The sequence below is a fragment of the Capra hircus genome, chromosome 5 (assembly GCF_001704415.2).
Source record: "Capra hircus breed San Clemente chromosome 5, ASM170441v1, whole genome shotgun sequence".
Classification (NCBI taxonomy): domain Eukaryota; kingdom Metazoa; phylum Chordata; class Mammalia; order Artiodactyla; family Bovidae; genus Capra; species Capra hircus.
The window spans coordinates 47,161,899-47,181,379 of NC_030812.1; the positions used below are offsets into that span (position 1 = coordinate 47,161,899).

At 40.4% G+C, this 19,481-nt stretch overlaps 1 protein-coding gene across 1 annotated transcript in view; it reads right to left on the minus strand.

Moving 5' to 3' along the window:
- HMGA2 (high mobility group AT-hook 2) overlaps positions 270–19,481 on the minus strand; it is a 144,278-nt gene continuing 125,066 nt past the window's right edge. Inside the window, exons 4-5 of the mRNA NM_001285651.1 lie at positions 13,456–13,488; positions 270–317 (exon numbers count right to left, since the gene is read on the minus strand). Coding sequence (NP_001272580.1) covers positions 270–317; positions 13,456–13,488 — 81 coding nt within the window. The remainder of the gene's footprint in view (positions 318–13,455; positions 13,489–19,481) is intronic.

Genomic DNA, 19,481 nt, shown 5'->3' on the forward strand with positions numbered 1-19,481 from the left:
TAAAACTGTGTCCCCTGTGTTTACAGCAGTTTTCACTAAACCTGGGACCGTGAAGGGATTACAAAGAAGGTGATTAATATAGTCCTTTTTAAGGTTACGTGACTTCTCCCACCCCCACCCCCGTCCCGCCCCCACCCCCCCCCGCCCCCCCCCCGACCCCAGATGAAAGTGGAAAGACCATGGCGACAGAGAGTAAGTGGTCACTGCAGTGTCTTCTCCCTTCAAAAGATTCAACTGCTGCTGAGGTAGAAATTGAATGCTGGCGCCCCCTAATCCTCTTCCGCAGACTCTTGTGAGGATGTCTCTTCAGTTTCCTCCTGGAACACACAAAGGGCACAGCCATTACACTGTGGGGCCTGCTCTGACAAATGGTTCAGAAGTGACCTGTTTCTACAGCACATTATGCTGGCTTCAAAAGAGGATGCGGATGACTGGCGAGCCCCTCGTTCCCAGGGCTTCTTAAACCATAATTGAGGAATCAAGGTGTTGTTTTTTCCCAGAGCCGTCATTAGCCACTGTTGACTTAAGGCTTGACATCATGGCGGCTGCTCAGCAGATTCAATTGTCTGCCATCCAGAGAATGTCAGGCCTGCGTGAGCTTACCCACCAATGAGAGGGAAAAAAGACAAGGATAAATTTTTTCCCGATGGCTCACCAGTCATCAGTTTTAAAAACTAGCAAATCAAGTGAAGGGGATCCATTCCTGCGGCACAAAGGAAATGTGTCGTGCAGATATTGGTAATCATAGCTGATGCTCTTAGGGTGCATACTTGACGCTTTTAGGGACTGGCTGGTATTATTCCCATTCTACAGGTGAGAAAAATCAAGGCACAAGAACTCATATACCCAAAGCTGCAGGGCCAGGACAGCCAGGCTTTGGGCAGAGTGAGATGGGTGTTGGCACTCCTGTGTGACCAAGATGCCACCACCACAGTGAGGGAGGCAGCATGAAGGCAGAGCCTGAGAAAGGGCTGCAAGAGCTGAGGACTAATTTCCTTTCCAAATGGATTTCCTCCTTGTATTTATTAAAGCACACTGTAAGACAATGGTCATAGTCTGCCATTAACAGCTCAATATCAACACTAAATCCACACCAACCAAGCATTTAATGGTGGGCTAACCAAACAGAGAAAATCTAATATATATGTTTTTGCAGGGCCTTCTCTTCATAAATCTAATTCCCCCTTCTCTTTCCCTTTTTTGATTCCTTATGGCTCTGGAATTTGTTGGAGTTTCTGTAAGCCGGCTTGAGCTGTAAAGTTCTCTTTCCTTTTGCTTATTTAACAAATGTGCAGTACCTTTCAGGACATGGGTGGTAAAGCGGAGACAATAAACATTTCTGATAAAAGCGTCCTTAGTGACAGGATGATTTTTATCAAATGCTGTACACTGTCTCATAAGACGGCATGTGAAAAAGATCTGGGAGAAGAAGCAAACATTTACTCCTGCAGCAAACTTTAGGAATGGCCAGCTTCAAACAGCTTATAACAGTCTTCATACTGTAATAGATTTGATTTTCCACATGGCTTCATTTTGTCTGTGTGGCTAACTGACACAATTTATACCTCTCTTCCTTTCCCAGGTCACTACAGTACACCATTCAGTAACGCATGCCTTAAAGCTTGTCTGCATTATATGACCAAACTTCCATTCATTAGTGTTTGAAGCACTTCAGCTGTGAAGGAACTCCTAAATGCTACCATGTGTGACGCTTTTGCGTAAAAGCAGCAAAAGGGAGGGGGGAAAAAAGCCCACATGAACGGGCACTCACAGGCTCACACGAATGCACACACACTCACTGTATCCTGAGCTTTAATAGGCCACTGCTTATTGCAAACCCTTTGCAAAAGGTTTCAAACATTCTCTTCCCCCTACCCAAGACTGAGGGAGCTGTAAATCCTGGGAATAAACACACATACAAATGAATGGATTATAGCTTAAAAAATATAACCACTGCAGCATCAAGTCATGAGATTTCACACTGGTTTTGTTTAGTCTGCTTTGGGTTATGTAGGAAACGTGGAACGTTTGCAGCCACCTCCCCTCTGCTCCCAACACCCAAACTGGGCTTCACATATTTAAGCAGCAGGTTTATACCTCTTGATAGGCAACAGGCCAGGATCCTGAGATTCTCCATGTATGGCGTCCTGGCCACAAAGGAGGATGGAAGGGGATCAAAGCCACGGACAGACGCAAGAGAGTTGAGCTAATGTTCAGCCGCCCTTTGACCTTGTCTTTACACTTAATATTTAAATTTCAGAAAGTCACTTAAGTTGTTCGGCAGATACACTCTTCAACCATCCCCAAAGGACTCCTCATTAGGACAGGAGGTATGGACTTAGGTGACTACCCTGAAACAGACTACGGCGTACAAGGTGGCAGATAGATTTGATTGCTTTTTCCCCTGGTTAACAAATTAACAGAAGGCTGTCAAGTTGGAAGGCCCCTGGGGCCCCAGATCAAGCCGTAACTATTCCATTCCTAACTGATCAATTTTTCTAAACTATCTGGAAAAAGGTCTTCCAAATCCAGAAGGAAACCGAATTTTCAGGCCATGAACTTACAAAGATCTTGCAGTAGATGGGATGTGATCAGCTTTTCAAAACATTCCCAGAAACTTTGCTTGATCTGAGCTCTTGTAGCTCCTGATATGGAAGTGGTTTATTTAAATCCCTTAGACGCAATTTAGCTGAAAATGACGGTCCCTCATTCTCATATTGTTTCCTTTATTTAATGGTTCTTAATACAACATGGAGAATTGTTGTATTTCCATGGACACTGAAATGCCTCTGCTAGGACTGGGTTTCTAACCAGGATGTCAGAGGGTGGGAGCCTCACTCAGTCAACCTCGGGAGGTCATGTAGCTCTCACATGCTCAGGATGAAGGTTCTCACAAGTGTCTGGTTTGTGGAGAGTTTTCTCTTCTTGGCATAGCCCTGACTGGCAAACCTCTAAAGGATGACATGGCTGCCAAGGGGAGCATGTTGGAGGTGCATGTGAGAGGCGGCAGCTCTCACCTCTGCAAACGCCGGTTCTCACCCTTCCAGTAACTTGGCCTTTTGCTGTGACAGAAAGTATGCGTGTAATTAAGAGAAGAAAAATCTTCAAATTTTTTTTGTTGTTGTTCCACAGTTCATTGACTCAACTGGGGCAGGTGATTCAACAGCAGATTGCAAAGTAAGGCTGGGAGAGAAGAGTTCTTGCTTTTCTTCTCAGGAACCATCTGTATGTCGTGGATGCATGATGATGGAGTCAGAAGACTTCCCCGGTGGCACTGTGGATAAGAATCTGCCTGCCAATACAGGGTACATGGGTTCAATCCCTGGTCTAGGGAGATTCCACATGCTTCGGAGCCAGTAAATCACAACTACTGAGCCCAAGCTCCAGGGTCACAACTCCTGAGCCTGTGTGCCCCAACTACTGAAGCCTGTGTGTCTTAGAGCCTGTGCTCTGCAACAAGAGAAGCCACCACAATGAGAAGCCCTCGCGCTATAACTAGAGGAGCCCATGCTTGCCACAAGTAGGGAAAGCCTGAGCTAAGCAACAGACACCCAGTATAGCCAAAAAAAAGGATGGTGTCAGAAAATCCATGTTCAGCTGTCGACCAGACTTCGCAGAGGGCCCTTCTGAGGTGCAAAGAGTGGACCGACAGGAACCAGTGATAAAAGGAAGATGCATCTGGTGCAGACATCCCCCAGGAATCTTATTTTCATAGCAGAGTAGATGGTAGGAAACCCCTGAGATTCAATCCTCCTAAGTAACTTAAAAGACTGCCATTTGCTGTAGGCAATAGATTGGAACTTGAGCTATTTACTTAAATTGCTTCATGTTTGCTGCATATGGCTAAAAGATCTTTGAGCTTGGGTAGCCCCCCAACGGCAGCTCTGAGGCAATACTGAGTCGTTGAAAGACTGTCGCCAAGCACTCTCCACATCTCATTAGGGGCTAGTTGGCAAGGTGGGAAAGCCAAGCAGCCGCAGTCTGGTCAAGGAGGCTTACTGTTGGAATGGCGCTTCAGGAATGTAGGATAAAAGGACTTTTCAAAGTGAAAGTGCACAGTGACATTTTTATGAGCACCAGCCACTAAGGCCTCTAAACACTGAACAGCCCCCAGCCATCCACTCAGTTACCTTACAAAGACCACTGAGGCTGCACTGCACGGGGGTGAAACACGTGGATTTTTTTGGCAGAAAACTGAAGAGAGGGAAAAGAAAGTACGCAGAGTTGGAGAACTATATTTTTATTATGACTGCTGGAAAAATTGCACTCATTTTGCCTAAAGTTTTTCTTTTGTTCCCCCCAAACGGAATTTAATAAGTGTAACTCTTTCATTGCTTTCATTACGCTTGGGGGAAAAAAACCACTAAAACCTAGAAAGACAGTTCTCACCTCTCCCCGTTCTTTTGATTTTGTTCAGCATGATGCATTTAGCATATACCCTTGGATGCACTTTTGCTCACTGATTCAAAAGGAGGAAGAAGACATCCCAATATATATCCTGATCCCCTCATGCTGGATGGAATTTTTCAATGTCTTAGGTGTTTAACCATAGGTCTTACCACCACAGGCAAGGGTGAGGGTGTGCACTGGAGGAAGGTTTAAGGCAAGAGCTGAAGCTCTGGGTTTAATTTTCAGAGGCAGACTAAACAGAAGGTCTGCAGTGGAAAGGAGGCCAGCAAATTTTCAATGGAACCGAGAAATGGAAATACTCTCCCTGCAAATTATAGGGGTGCTGACACCATCATGCCCCTCTTTGTGTGTAGGAAGGAGGGCTAGTCACAGAAGTCCATGCTGCCTTTATGTCGCCTTTAATAAATACTTATTTTTCCCACCTTGGTTGCAAAGAACTCTGTGACTCTCTTATTAGAAAGTGCTGCAGGCTACAAATGCATCTGTAATTTAAGCTCTCTTGCTAGTAAACCAAACAATACCTTGTCTTCTAGAAAGAGTAGTTATGGTTTAGTGACATTCTTTTTGTCATCTTAGTATGTTCAGTTCCTTAAGGACTTGGAATGACACACGCAAGAGTTTTTCATGTTCATGAATATCTCAAGCCAGTCCCGCTAGAACAAAAATTATGGGTTCCCCTCCTTTGTAGCAGAGACCAGAAACCAAGTTTTCAAGTTCCATCTGCAGCTAAGTGACCCATGAGACCACAAATCAGACATTTTCTATTTCTTGGTCAGATATTTTAATTTAAAATGGATTGGGGCTGTTTAACTTCATGGAAAGTGATTATTTCCTTCAACTAGGAAAATTTTATATCACAATTTTAAAAAAACATGTTCAATGGAACCTATATAAACCCTATGATCTGGCAAGTGCAAGGCATTCTGGTGGAAATGTTTTTCAAAAGGAGGCTTCAGAAGCTGGGATATTTATGGTACCTTATCTTTTTATTAATTTTAGTCTTACGTATGTAAAAATATACAAGTGTCTACCTTGCATGTGTTACCATCAACTTAATAAAAGTCAGTTTTAAGATCTTATTGTGTGTTCAGGTGCTAGGTCGTGTCTGCCTCTTTTCAACCCTATGGACTGTAGCCCCCCAGGCTCCTCTGTCCGTGAGGTTTCTCAGGCAAGAATACTGGAGTGGGTTGTCATTTCCTTCTCCAGGGAATCTTCCCGACTCACGGGTTGACCCGTCTCCGGCATTGCAGGCAGATTCTTTACCACTGAGCCACCGGGGGAGCCCTTTGAAGGTCTTACTGGAGGATGTTTACGGTAAAGAAGGTTGATCCTAGATATCAATAACCATGGGCACCAGCCCTAGCATTAACGTGTATATAACTTGTGCCTTTTTCGCACTGTGTTACACAATAATGATAATACCCATCAGCAGGGTGTGAGAAAACAATGTGACAACAAAATGGGACAATTTTGAAAAAAAAGAGTAAAAATTCTGTAAGACTACAGTGTGGAGCTATGATGATTAATTACAGCTACTCATTTTGTGTTTATTTCTTTATCTGTGGTTCAATGATAGATAGCTGTGAAAGAAAGGGAAGAAAACCTGTTACTAAAGAACGCCTCCCAAAGAAAACAGAATATGACATCTTAGATTTGTAATACACTCCTGTTTGTCTTGTGCATGCCTCTGATCAGAGTTTCATCCCTGAAAATACTGTAAAGAGAGGTAACATGCATCTCTGGGATACTACGAACTCTTTTCTGGGATGAAGACTATTTAAAAATATCTTCAGAAGGGAATCACATTTTTCAGATAGACAGTTCATTTTATATATAAACTAAATGCAAATTTTGGGGGCTTCCCCTGTGGTTCAGCTGGTAAAACTCCGCCTGCAATGGAGGAGACCCCGGTTTGAGTCCTGGGTCGGGAAGATCCCCTGGAGAAGGGAAAGGCTACCCACTCCAGTATTCTGGCCTAGAGAATTCCATGGACTGTATAGTCCATGGAATTGCAAGAGTCGGACACGACTGAGCGACTTGCACACTCATTAACTGCAGATTTCAGGATCCTGTAAGTCATATTTCTGAGGATCACAAGCTTCATCAGTTTTCCATGCGTGCCTCCCAAGTTGCTTCAGTTGTGCCCAGCTCTTTGCGCCCCTATGGACTGTAGCCCTCCAGGCTCCTGTGTCCGGCAGTTTCTAATTCTTATTGAAGAAATGTCATGTTTAAAAAATAGTTAAAGATGAAGCAGAAAGATTTTTATATGAAGGAACCACTCAGGAAAAGGAAATTCATTTCAACATTTCCAAAACTATTGAGGAATGTTCTTCTTTTTACAAATGGATAGATTAAAGGTTACTTAATGGTTTTATTCTGGATGTGTTTATTGATGGCTCAGATTAGCAGAAACATTTTCTCTCTATTTTCTATGTATATAAAATTATTCATAATTTGTATTTGTTGCCAGGAAATAGAACATTTCTGAGTTTTAATCATTATTGCACCAAACATTGTTTACTATCCTGAGACAAAGACTTTTGAAGATGATTATGAAAATATCAATAATAACAGTAAGTTAAATAATTCTTCAATAGAAACATTTCAGTGTCCAGCAAACATTCCCTTAAAGTTAAAAAAGTTTCCTGGACAAATCAACATATTTCTATTCAAACATTAAGGATTTCCTTAGAAAGACAGTGTTTTAAAGCCAGTTACTATTTATTCATATTAATTTGGGTTTGGATAATAAGAAGAAATCTTACATATTGAATAAATAATAGCTTTTTATACAACTCACATCAAAATGCATAGGAAAAGCACTCTGCAATATGCAAAGGGAAGCAGACAGACATGGCCATTTTATTTTTAGCCTAATCCACAGGCTTTACCGCATAGTTAGAGGCAATCATATTAAAAAAAAAAAAAACCTCTTATAGGAAATCTGTCAAGTTCAGAAACACTATATTTTGCCTTTTGGAGTTTTATGTCGTGCCCCAAACTGAGTCATGTTCTTTCACTTCTGTTAGACGTTTATGTCATCTCTATAAGACATCCCATGCCAAGAAACAGCTGACTTCATCTCGCCAATATTCCTTTATTAAAACTAAGCTAATGACTTCATATGTTTACAGTTGATGATCATTTTGATATGCTTCCTCTGCCCTACCCATGTGCTGTATCTCCTTGAGCTACTTTATTACAAGAGTTAAATGATGCCTTCTACTTGGATCTTTTCTTTTTCCTTGACCTTTGCAATGTCAGAGGTCAGAGGTTAAATCAAAAATGTATTTCCTATACACAAAACAGTCCCACTCAAGGTGGGCTTTGATATCATTCTTTATGTTTTGCCAGTTGGTACCAAACATTTACTACTGGCCCACAAACTGTTTTACCAGCTTGAAAGAGCATAAGTTGGAAAACAAATAAATCAGTACTCTTTATGACTTAAGCAGCATAAATCAGTATTCTCCCTGAGTGAGTAGAGAGTGACTCTTATTTGCAAGTCTGATTTATGATGAACTATTTACTGCACTGGCCAAGATACCACGTAAAAGATGAGTGTTAGAGAACTCTCCCTTTTTCCTCCTTCCTCCTTTGTATGTCTAGACTAAAAGCCCCCAGTAAAAATGCCTTCTTTGAGAACAAGATGCTGACTGCAATTCATCAACCTGCTTGTCCCAAAGTGAAATCTCTCATTTTGCTCCAAACAATGTTTAGGTTGTCTGAAATATAAACATCCTTAAAACTGCCCTTGAAGTTTTATGCTCTGTAAAAGCATTCAACTTCTTTTTTTTTTTTTTTTAAGGGGGGGAAAATCCCATGATAACCAAGGCTTAGATTTCTTTGCCCCAACACACACCACCCACAAATGATGTTACTCGTAGGTAAAAGCTCTATTTCGAAACAGAAAGCTTTGTTTCCAGTCTCTTAGAAACTGAAAACTTTCCAGTTCTCTCACTGGAAAGCTGAAAAGGAGCAGGTTTCTACCTGTCTTAATTGCTAGAGGTGTAGCTTGCCAGGGCACTACAACAATGAGGAAATTGGGTTGAAAGGAAGGAGAACTTGGATTGTTTAAAGCTGTTTATACCTTCTGAGTAGGGCTCACGTGAGAAAAAAAATATCTGAATTATATATAAGGACTCACTTCTAATTTCAGTTTAAAATCTTAAAAGGCGGAAATCAAGAAACAATAAGAGAGCTAATAAATCAACAAAATCTTTTTAGAATTCTGAGATGGAGTGAGATTTTTTTTCTTATGAAAATTAACAGTTGAGAAACAAAGCCCCCTCTAGCAATAATAATAACCCTATATCTTATAAGGTTTCTTTTAGAAAAAGGACAACAGCAGCAACAAAACCTACCAATTTCCTACTCAAACTGAGAATGTAATCCATGTGGCTGAGAAATCAACTGCTTTTTTAGCAATCAATGGCTAAAAAACTAGGAAATTAGCTAACTTCTTACTTTTTTACTTTAAATGAAAATATAGAATTCTCTAGTAAGCTTAGTTTTCACTGGTTTTGGAACTTATAAATTTAATATTAAATATTAGAGATCTTCCCTTTTAGATTTTTAAGGTTATTAACTTTCCCATCAGGGTTACGTGACACACACTTGAGGTTTGCAGCTGATGGCACCTGGTGGACTTCCCAAGCACACCTCTGCAGAATGGTTTTCCTTAAATTTTTATTCCTCTCTTGATGTATGCACTTATATACACATATGCACATCTAAATTCTGAGATTTAGCCTAATTCTGAATTTGGCTCCTTAGAATGAATTATGACTTTTTTTAATCCATTTTCAAAAAGTTGCATCCCCAAAGTTGTGAGGAAATTTAAGAAGAAGCAACAGTTAGAATCAGACACGAACAATGGACTGGTTCAAAATTGGGAAGGAGTACAACAAGGCTGTATATTGTCAGCCTGTTTATTTAACTTGAAACAGAGTACATCATGTGAAATGCCGGACTGGATGAATAACAAGCTGGAATCAAGATTGCCAGGAGAAACATCAACAACCTCAAATATGCAGATAATACTACTCTAATGGTAGAAAGCAAAGAGGAACTAAAGAGCCTCTTGATGACGGTGAAAGAGGAGAGTGAAAAAGCTTAAAACTCAACATGAAAAAAACTAAGATTATGGCATTTGGTCCCATCACTTCATGGCAAATAGGGAAAAAGCAGAAACAGTGACATTTGTTTCTTGGGCTCCAAACTCACTGCGGACGGTAACTACAGCCAGGAAATTAAAAGACATTTGCTCTTTGGAAGAAAAGCTATGACAAACCTAGTCTGCATATTAAAAAACAGAGACATCACTTTTCCGCCAAAGGTCCATCGAGTCAAAGTCATGGTTTTTCCACTAGTCACGCATGTATGTGAGAGCTGGACCATAAGGAAGGCTGAGGGCCGAAGAACTGACGTTTCTCAACTGTGGCTTAAGAAGACTCTTGAGAGTCCCTTGAACTGAAAGAAGATCAAACCAGTCAATCCTAAAATAAATCAACCCTGAATATTCATTGGAAGGATTGATGCTGAAGCTTAAGCTCCAATACTTTGGCTATGTAATGTGAAGGGCTGACTCATGCTGGGAAAAAGTGAGGGCAGGAGGAGAAGGGGGTGACAGCAGATGAGATGGTTGGATGGCATCACCAACTCAATGGACCTGAGTTTGAACAAACTCCAGGAGATGGTGAAGGACAGGGAAGCCTGGCATGCTGCAGTCCATGGGGTCGCAAAGACTTGGACATGACTTAGTGACTGAACAACGACAACAAGCATTTTGATGGCATTAGGATACTTTAGAAGAGAGTCTTTGTAACTCCATACACATGGAATTACACACAAGCCAAGTGCTTTAGTCCTAATGATACTATGTAGAAATCACCATAAAAATTTCCCTTTGTTAAAAAATCCTTTATTTTAAAAAGATGCAGTGAAAACACTTGAGGTAAAAAAAGATAGTAGTTTTGAACTAATTAGACCTTGGATATTTTTGAGAATACAAATCCCTAGAAATGAAAAGCCAAGCATCCAAAAATAAGTCAGAATGTAATACTATTCCCTGGAATTTATACAACTCTTAAAATGTCCTTTGGAGCACGTGAAGATGCACCGTTATTTTCCCAGTTCATGGATATATAGGGAATAGAGAGATTAATTCATCCATTGACAGGGCCAGAAAAACCTAGGCCGCCTTATACACTGCTGAGTTCTTTTCTTGGATGTAAAATATTTAATTGTGCTAAAATTTTTGCCACCTCAAAACAGGATCTGAATGTAACCCCTGGAAGTAGTGTTGATAGAAAGGATACGAGCCTGAATTAATCCAGACTGCCACATGGAAAAGCCATCCATGTGGCTTTTGACAGAAACAGATGGAAAAGAAAGAGATTCTTTCGAATGTGGTGTGAAATTTACATTATCTTCCACAAACTTCTGTGTAGTCCCCATGTTTATATAATTCATCACTGTGTCCTTAAGACAATATAGATTAGGAAGCCCAATGAGCTCATGTTCTTTTATTCTGAGTCTAAACTCTCTTTTCAAGGGCAAATCTGGAGCATGGTCTGCAAGACAGCAAGATTGATCAGTGAGGACCAACCCAATCCATCTGTGATTTCTTTGATATTCCTGATTCTCTTGGGACAAAAATGTCTGATGTCACTTACATTATTTCTTGGTGTATTATTGCCCAATTTGTAATCAGTTTTAGCCATGTGGATAACCTCCACCAGTGATTTACCTGTCTCTGCCTCTTTACTTTTGAATATGCCATTCATCTCATCTAAAACGTCTTCTATTCCTAAAGAATAATCTATGTCTTCATTTTCCCTTCTGCAACTAAACAATAACAAGATCAAAACTCTTCTAAGGATCATCCCCTTAGGCAACACAGGGAATCCCACTCATTCATCTATATCACGCTGTGCCTCATAGACTCTTATTGTGCCTTCATTTGCTCAACAAATGTTCAAATGTCTTCTCAAGTGTGTTCACTGAGCATCTTCATCCATGGCTCTCCGTTACTTACTTGAGGAGTTCATAAAATACTAATGCGTGGGTTTCCAGACTAAATAATCAGTATCACTGAAGGGTGAGGCCAGTGGTATGCAGGTGAAAGTTCAACAACTTGCTCTCCAGTAAAATAAAGTCCTGACTTGTAGAATGTATCAATTTCCATGGTGTAACTACTCCCACCAAAATGGATTTCAAGTCACCTACTTGACATCACTAAATATAGAATCTGGAAGAGACACAATAGCCTCACAAGGGCTGGCTCCAGCATACACCACTGGGTAGGGTTCAGGATGTACACATATTTACAGTTGTCTGTCCTTCAGTATCCGAGGTGGGCTGATTCCAGGATTTGCCTTAGATACTCAAGTCCTATAGTTGGTCCTCACTCCATATCCATGTTTTTGCATCCACCAATTAAACCAACTATGGATCCTGTGGTACTGTAGCAGTTAGTGAAAAAAAAAATCCCTGTTTAAGTTGACCATCACAGTTCAAACCCATGTTGTTCAAGGGTCAACTACGTATATTAATATATACAACTGGATATACATAATTATATTAATAGTATCTGTAGGTGATTCCAATATGCAGCCAAGGCTAAGAACCTCTGAACTAGATTACACATTTCTCATATGCAGTGACTGTGTTTTTGTTTGCCTTATCTTCCCTACAACCCCAAAAATAGACACTGAATCAAAGCTTTAACAGACCACCTTAGATTATTAACCTGTCATTCACAGCCCATGATGTAACAGTGAACACAGCAATATACTTTGACCCCAATGCACAGAATTATAAATTAATTTTCTCTTGATTTCCCTACTAATGAAGGATGAGAGGGTAATATATTTGGGATCTCCTACTTTAAAATGTCAAGCTTTTGTTTATATTTTGCTCTGTTTAATATTGCTTAGAAACATCGTGTGCTTATTTTTAGTGTCCCCTACCACTCTTGGCTTTTAGGAAAGGGAACAGCTGTGATTACGATTTTTTTTTCATGGAAACTCTGTTTTTATTTTAAAGCACGTGTGTAATTATTCAGATACATTTTTCCTGTATGCTTATATTGGTTTAGAAGCTTCAATTCTCTTTCAAGCTGCATTTGCAAAGAACAGCAGATATAGGAGATTGCCTTTCCCATGCAAACCAACACTGTCCCAAGAGAACAGGGTGAGAGGTACAGTTTTAGAGAACTCTAGGGAAAAGATCCTACAGATAAATTATATGAAAGATCAACAAAGAACGTGGTAACCTGTGATAATGCTTAATAACTTACTTCGGTAGGTTCTGTATGATACACCTAAGTCTCCTGTGCATCTCTTTCAACCCCAAAAGGGAGAACAGCAAGACATTTTTATATTTTAATTTATTATTCAAGACATACTTTCTCAATAAACATGATTCTTATGCTTCTAAGTACAGATTATAATTGGGACAAGGAACTCCAGGCATATGGAACAAGAGAAGTAAAGACGGTTCCTAATTTTGATGCTGTCAAAGACTTCAGAGACTCATTCTGCTAAGATCAGAGAGTTCATCAATAGCAAAATTAATATAAAAATTTCTCAATTTCCAGGCCTTCTTTGGGGGAAATAAGTCAATGAACAGATATGTTTCTAGTCATGGATCATGATATACTTTGCAGCTAGTAAGTCTTGTATGGAGTCAATGGGATGTGGATCGTTAGATGGAAAGGGCAAAATCTGATGTTTAAGTATGGGCGAAACACCTCAGAAGACTAAGTATTTGTTTCATATAAGGCACTAAAAGGGTTTATTTTTAGAAGTATTTTTATTTGCTTTGTATACTTTAGGTCGTGATGTCTTTCAGAATTTTTGAAAACCTCAGACTATATATTCTTGACTATGTCTGAAGGATACAACCAGTTTTCAAGAACACTACAATGCTGACATAATCAAAACTAGAGAAAGACTAAATAAAGGTTATTTGGGGCCATATTTTTTTTGTCTTACTTTTTACATTAATTGGGAGAAAAAAATCACAATGACTCTCTCTTACCTGAGCAGGCTTCTTCTGAACAACTTGTTGTGGCTAAGAAAGAAAAAAAAAAGAATTGTCATAATTTAAAAGAGAACACACACAATGAGAATAATTAGGTATACCTGTTTTAAATATTGACACTTATTTGCGAAGATGAAAGTTTCTTCAAAGTTCAAATGGTTTCTTTCAGGCTAAAGGATGTTTAAAACAATTCCCAACTAAGGTCTGTAATACATAGCAGTTACATCAAAATAAACTTGCTATTCTATTCACTTTGTTTTAACTAGCATATCACAAAACTTAGGAAGTGAAAGGGCTTAATTTGTTACAATTTTGTTTTAAAAAACTCAGCTTTCTTGAGATATAATTTATATACCATAAAAGTCACCCATATGAAGTGTATACATCTAAGCTTTTTAGTATAGTCTGAAGGTAGTACAAGTATCACCACTATCCAATTTTAGAAGATTTCAGCTCTTGGGAAAGAGACCTATCCATTATCACCCACTCCCATTCACTCTTCCCTCTCTAGCCAGCCTCCAGTTCCCAGTCAATTACTAATCTGTCCCTACATGTGTGTTGTGTATTCAGTCATGTCTGACTCTTGCTGCAACCCTATAGACTGTAGCCCACCAGGCCCTTCTGTCCATGGGATTTCCCAGGCAAGAATACAGGAGTAGGTTGCCATTTCCTTTTCCAGGGCATCTTTCTGACCCAGGGAAGGAACCTGCATCTCTGCAGTGGCAGGCGGATTCTTTATCATTAGTGCCACCTGTAACTTTGCCTATTCTGGACATGTCACGTAAATATACAGTCTTTTGTATCTTTTGTAATCATATAACATCTGGTCTTCTTTCACTTAAAATGTATTCTAGGATTATCCATGCTATAGCATGTGTCAGTAATGCATTCCTTTTTAATAATTTTATTTATTTACCTATCTTTTGGTGGTGTAGCATGTGGGATCTCAGTTCCCTGTGCCCCCTGCACTAGAATCATGGAGTCTTAACCACTGGTCCACCAGGGAAGCCCCAGTAATTCATTGCTTTTTATTGACAAATAATATTCCCTTGTATGGATATATTTTGTTTACATATCCATCAGTTCATGGACATCTGGGTTGTTTCCAACTTTTGCCTAACATAAATGATGCTACTATGAACATTCATGTATGAGTTTTCGTGTGTACAAGTTTTTATTTCGCTTAGGTATACAGCTAGGAGTGGCATTTCTGGGTGATAGAGGTTAACTGTTAAACTTTTAAAGAGCTGTCAGATAGTTTTCCAAAGCAGCCTCATCATTTTATAGTCTCACCAGCAATGCAGGAGGATTCCAATTGCTCCAAATACATGCCCACACTTGCTACTGTCTTTTTACATCCTGCTGGTGTGAAGGTGAATGTCATTGTGGTTCTGATCTGAATATTCCTAAATATCAATCACCTCAGATGTGCAGATAACATCACCTTTATGGGAGAAAGTGAAGGGGAACTAAAAAGCCTCTTCATGAAGGTGAAAGAAGAGAGTGAAAAAGTTGGCTTAAAGCTCAACATTCAGAAAACGAAGATCATGGCATTTGGTCCCATCACTTCATGGCAAATAGACGGGGAAACAGTAGAAACACTGTCAGACTTTATTTTGGGGGGCCTCCAAAATCACTGCAGATGGTGACTGCAGCCATGAAATTAAAAGACGCTTACTCCTTGGAAGGAAAGTTATGACCAACCTAGATAGTATATTCAAAAGCAGAGATATTACTTTGCCGACTAAGGTCTATCTAGTCAAGGCTATGATTCTTCCAGTAGTCATGTATGGATGTGAGAGCTGGACTGTGAAGAAGGCTGAGCGCCGAAGAATTGATGCTTTTGAACTGTGGTGTTGGAGAAGACTCTTGAGAGTCCCTTGGACTGCAAAGGGGATCCAACCAGTCCATTCTGAAGGAGATCAGTCCTGGGTGTTCATTGGAAGGAATGATGCTGAAGCTGAAACTCCAGTACTCTGGCCACCTCATGAGAAGAGTTGACTCATTAGAAAAGACCCTGATGCTGGGAGGGATTGGGGTCAGGAGGAGAAGGGGACGGCAGAGGATGAGATGGCTGGATGGCATCACTGACTTGATGGACGTGAGTCTGAGTGAACTCCGGGAGTTGGTGATGGACAGGGAGGCCTGGCATGCTGCGATTCATGGGGTCGCAAAGAGTCGGACACGACTGAGCGACTGAACTGAACTGAACTGAATGGCTGATAATGCTGACCATCTTTTCATGTACCTTTTGGCCATTTGTATATCTTCTTTAGAGAAATGTCTATTTGAATCTTTAAAAATGTATTTGTCTATTCATTATTGAGTTATAAGAGTTCTTTATATGTTCTGGATACAAGTTTCTTATCAGAATCTGATGTGCAATTTTTTCCCCATTTTTCCATTTTTTTCCAATGTTTTTTTTTCTCATTTTTTTCCAATTTTTTCAACCCACAGAATTCATTTGCCTTCTTGACGGTATCACTTGCAGAATATTTTGTCATATCTGTATCTGCATATCTCTATCGTCTCTATTTAATTCTGGATGTAATGCAAAGTCCCCCCTTTTGAGAAAACTGTTTTCTGTCCAGCCTAAGTTAGCTGTCCAATATTTAGCATATTAGAAAAACATTTAAGTTATTCTTTGTTGCTATAAAAGGTGGATCTGAAGCCCATTTTTCTTGGGGGATGCACCTTGGGGCATGCAGGATCTTAGTTCTCTGACCAGGGATTGAACCTGTGTCCCCTGCATTGAGAACATGAAATCTTAACCACTGGAGCACCAGGGAAGTCCCATGAAGCCACAAATTTTTAATGAATTCCTTCCAGTACTCACTCTCATGTTTGAATATAAACCTTATTTATTCGTCTAGGCTTCCTAGGTGGTGCTAGTGGTAAAGAACCCGCCTGCCACTGTAGAAGACATAAGGGATGTGGGTTCCACCCCTGGGTCGGGAAGATCCCCTGGAGGCGGTCATGGCAACCCACTCCAGTATTCTTGCTTGGAGAATCCCATGGACAGAGGAGTCTGGCGGGCTTCAGTCCACAGGGTCTCAAAGAGTAGGACACGACTGAAGCGACTTAGCATGCACACACACATCACTGAGATTTGCAAATACAACTGAACCACCACCCTGATGGGCAATGACATGCTTTTGTGGTACAAATAAAGATAGAAACTTGCTACAGTTCTCCCAGAAAACAGAAGTTAAGGTAAATTCACTCTTATCGTGAAAGGGCAGAACTTCTATTCATTTTCTTTCCTTTCAGTGATGGTGTGATGTCTTATTGCTGCTGTAGTAGACATGTTTTATTAAAAAAAAAAAATCAGAGCTTTTATTTTTGTCGATGAGCAAGCTAAAAACAAAAGAAAGGCAAAATACTTTTGTTTACTGAAAAAAAACCCAAAAAACAAAGCCCCAAAGTTCTTCCCTCTGACTTTAAATCACAGTAGAGATGATATCATAAAGGCCCAGGCTCTGAGATGATGTTTTCTCCAGGTGGAATCCAACTGAGAATGATTAGGACTTCTTTCCCTCTTAGGATTCAAGAATACTCTCTGAGCGCTCAGAGAGTATTCATTTCAAAAGAGTCATTTGTAAGAACAGACCACTTTTCTTCCTCCCCCTTTTTTTCCCCTGCCGATTACACCTGTACACATGTTTACTCCCAAATCGTTTCAAATCCCCACACATTCTTGCAGGCTGACTGGTTCCTCCTGCTCAGAAGTCCCCCTCCCTTTTTGGCTGAGGAGCCCGCATTCATGTGACTCCTGCACACTGTGGGGCTCAATGAAATCCTCTGAAAGGGCTGCCAGCTCGCCCAATTTTCCATGAATTAGGTCCTGACACTTCAATGAGGGGAAAGACAATGTCTGAAACCCTGCCAGCCCTGGCTCCCGGCCTAGTCCGTGTCACAGAACTTCTTCCAGCTGCCCTTCCACACAGCACTTCATACTTTTCAGACCACCAAACAAACAGACCCTTGAGGACTTTCAATGGTGGTTGGGGCTATAGCTGCCGGGATGTCTGCCCAGCCTCTGGCACCCAATGGCTCCAGACTGCGCCCACGACGTTTTCCGTTGTTGTTATTTTGTTTTGTTTTTTATTTTTATGAATGGCTTTGGTAGAAAATGCAGACGGAAGCACAATACTACGGCCATTCATAAAAAGTGAGAGGAAACAAACTGCTGTCTGGAAATCTTCGGGGACACCAAACAAACTGCAAATCTTTTATCTTCCTTGGTGCACCTACTAGCTTAAATACCTAGGAACCAGTTGCCCCTTAGGATTCTTGTCATTGAAACCACGGTCGACCACTATATGTTAATAAAAACTGACTAATATCAACTGCACACATGGGCCTGGAGTGTGGTTGGCAGTATATTTCCCTGCACCCTAATAAGGGAGCAATATTTTGCACGTGCATTTCCTGTATAGAAGCTAAAATCCTGTTTTAAACATCAGCATCATTGTGACTGGAAGGTCCCAGGACTTGTTATTTTCATTCACTCAGAGGGAAACTAAGGCAGAGGGAATTTAATTAACTCCCCTGAGATCATCTTCTAAAGCTACAACAACCAGGGTTTCCTAATTCTCTGAATCCCCAACCTGATCTCAACCTTTTCTTTAGAAAAATCAAATCTGATCAACCCTGGAGGAGAAGCTATTATTTCATGACTTCGGTTCCCACCTCCAGATTCACTCTGCTCTTTGGGATCTCTTGGGATTCCACATGCCACCACAGCCGGGAAGGCCCCTGGTTTTGTCAGCAGGGCCAGCTCTGACTCTCCTAGGTTACTGATGGAGAGTGAACCCCGGGGGAAGACTCAGTCCCACAAGGTCCAGCTGCTCCCCCTCCCTACTTGGAGATTCTTGCATCATTACCTACTGCGGAGGGTCTAAGGACATCTCTCTTATAGGCATGTGCTATTGAACAGATAGCAAAGCCCTCTAAGTTGCTGATTTAGACAGTTCTGATGGTTCCACTTCTAGTTAAGTCTGTCCATGTGGGGAAGTTTACACAGTTTAGGCACTCTGCAGACCTGGCATGTCAACCGTGCCTTGCACTGAGATTCTGAGTTCCTTATAAGATGGTTACACCTCTCAAATAGCTTGTAATGAAACTCTCTCATTCCACAGTGGCATTTTAACTTCTGAAATACAATTGGTGGAAGAGAGCTTCCTCCCAGAACAAAAGAATATCAACAACAAAGGACTTTGAAGAAATGCTTTGAATTAAGTTAATGTTAAATAAAACTGTGAAGACAATTTAAAAACCCATCGACTGAATGAATCATAAAAAGATTAAGAAGGGCCCTCTCTAACCACGGGGACGTCAATATGCTGTTTTCTGCAGATTAAACCTTATATCTGACTAGCACAGCCAAATTGAATATACAACCTTTAAGCAAATAAATACTGTTGTTAAAGTCTGTAAATAGCTTAGGAGACAGCATGCTAAACTAGATCATGCAAAGAATGTGAAAAAGGAAAGAATCTATTTTTGGATTTCTGAGATCATACAGCAAACCAGTATTTCTCCAAATGAAAGGGGAAAAATGATTGAATTCTTATGTCCATAGAGTATTTTGGCTTTTAAAATTTTGTAAAAAGACACTGGTACAGGAAATTTATTTCAGCATAATTAAGGGGCTCCCCGGTCCTCCTGTGAATCCAGCCTATGGTTGCAGGGAGTCTAGGTATTTTAAAGCTGATGCCTAGGCTGCTAAGCCACCCCTTCTAGCAGGTATTGAAAGAAAATCCTTCATAATAAAGAACCTGAACATTAGTAGTTCATTTCAATACTGACCTAAACATTAAATGAAAAGAAGCTTGAATTGGGCTTAACATTGTGATGTTTTAAAAAATGAGGTACAATGTTTAGTAAAGTAAGGATGATTATTATGCAAAGGGTTTAAGTTGATCTTTTGAAGAAAACAGTCCTTTCCTGGATCTCCATGCAGATGGGTCTTTTGGTTTTATGTAAGTAGCAAACTTTTAATCTGATTATATGCTGTGTTT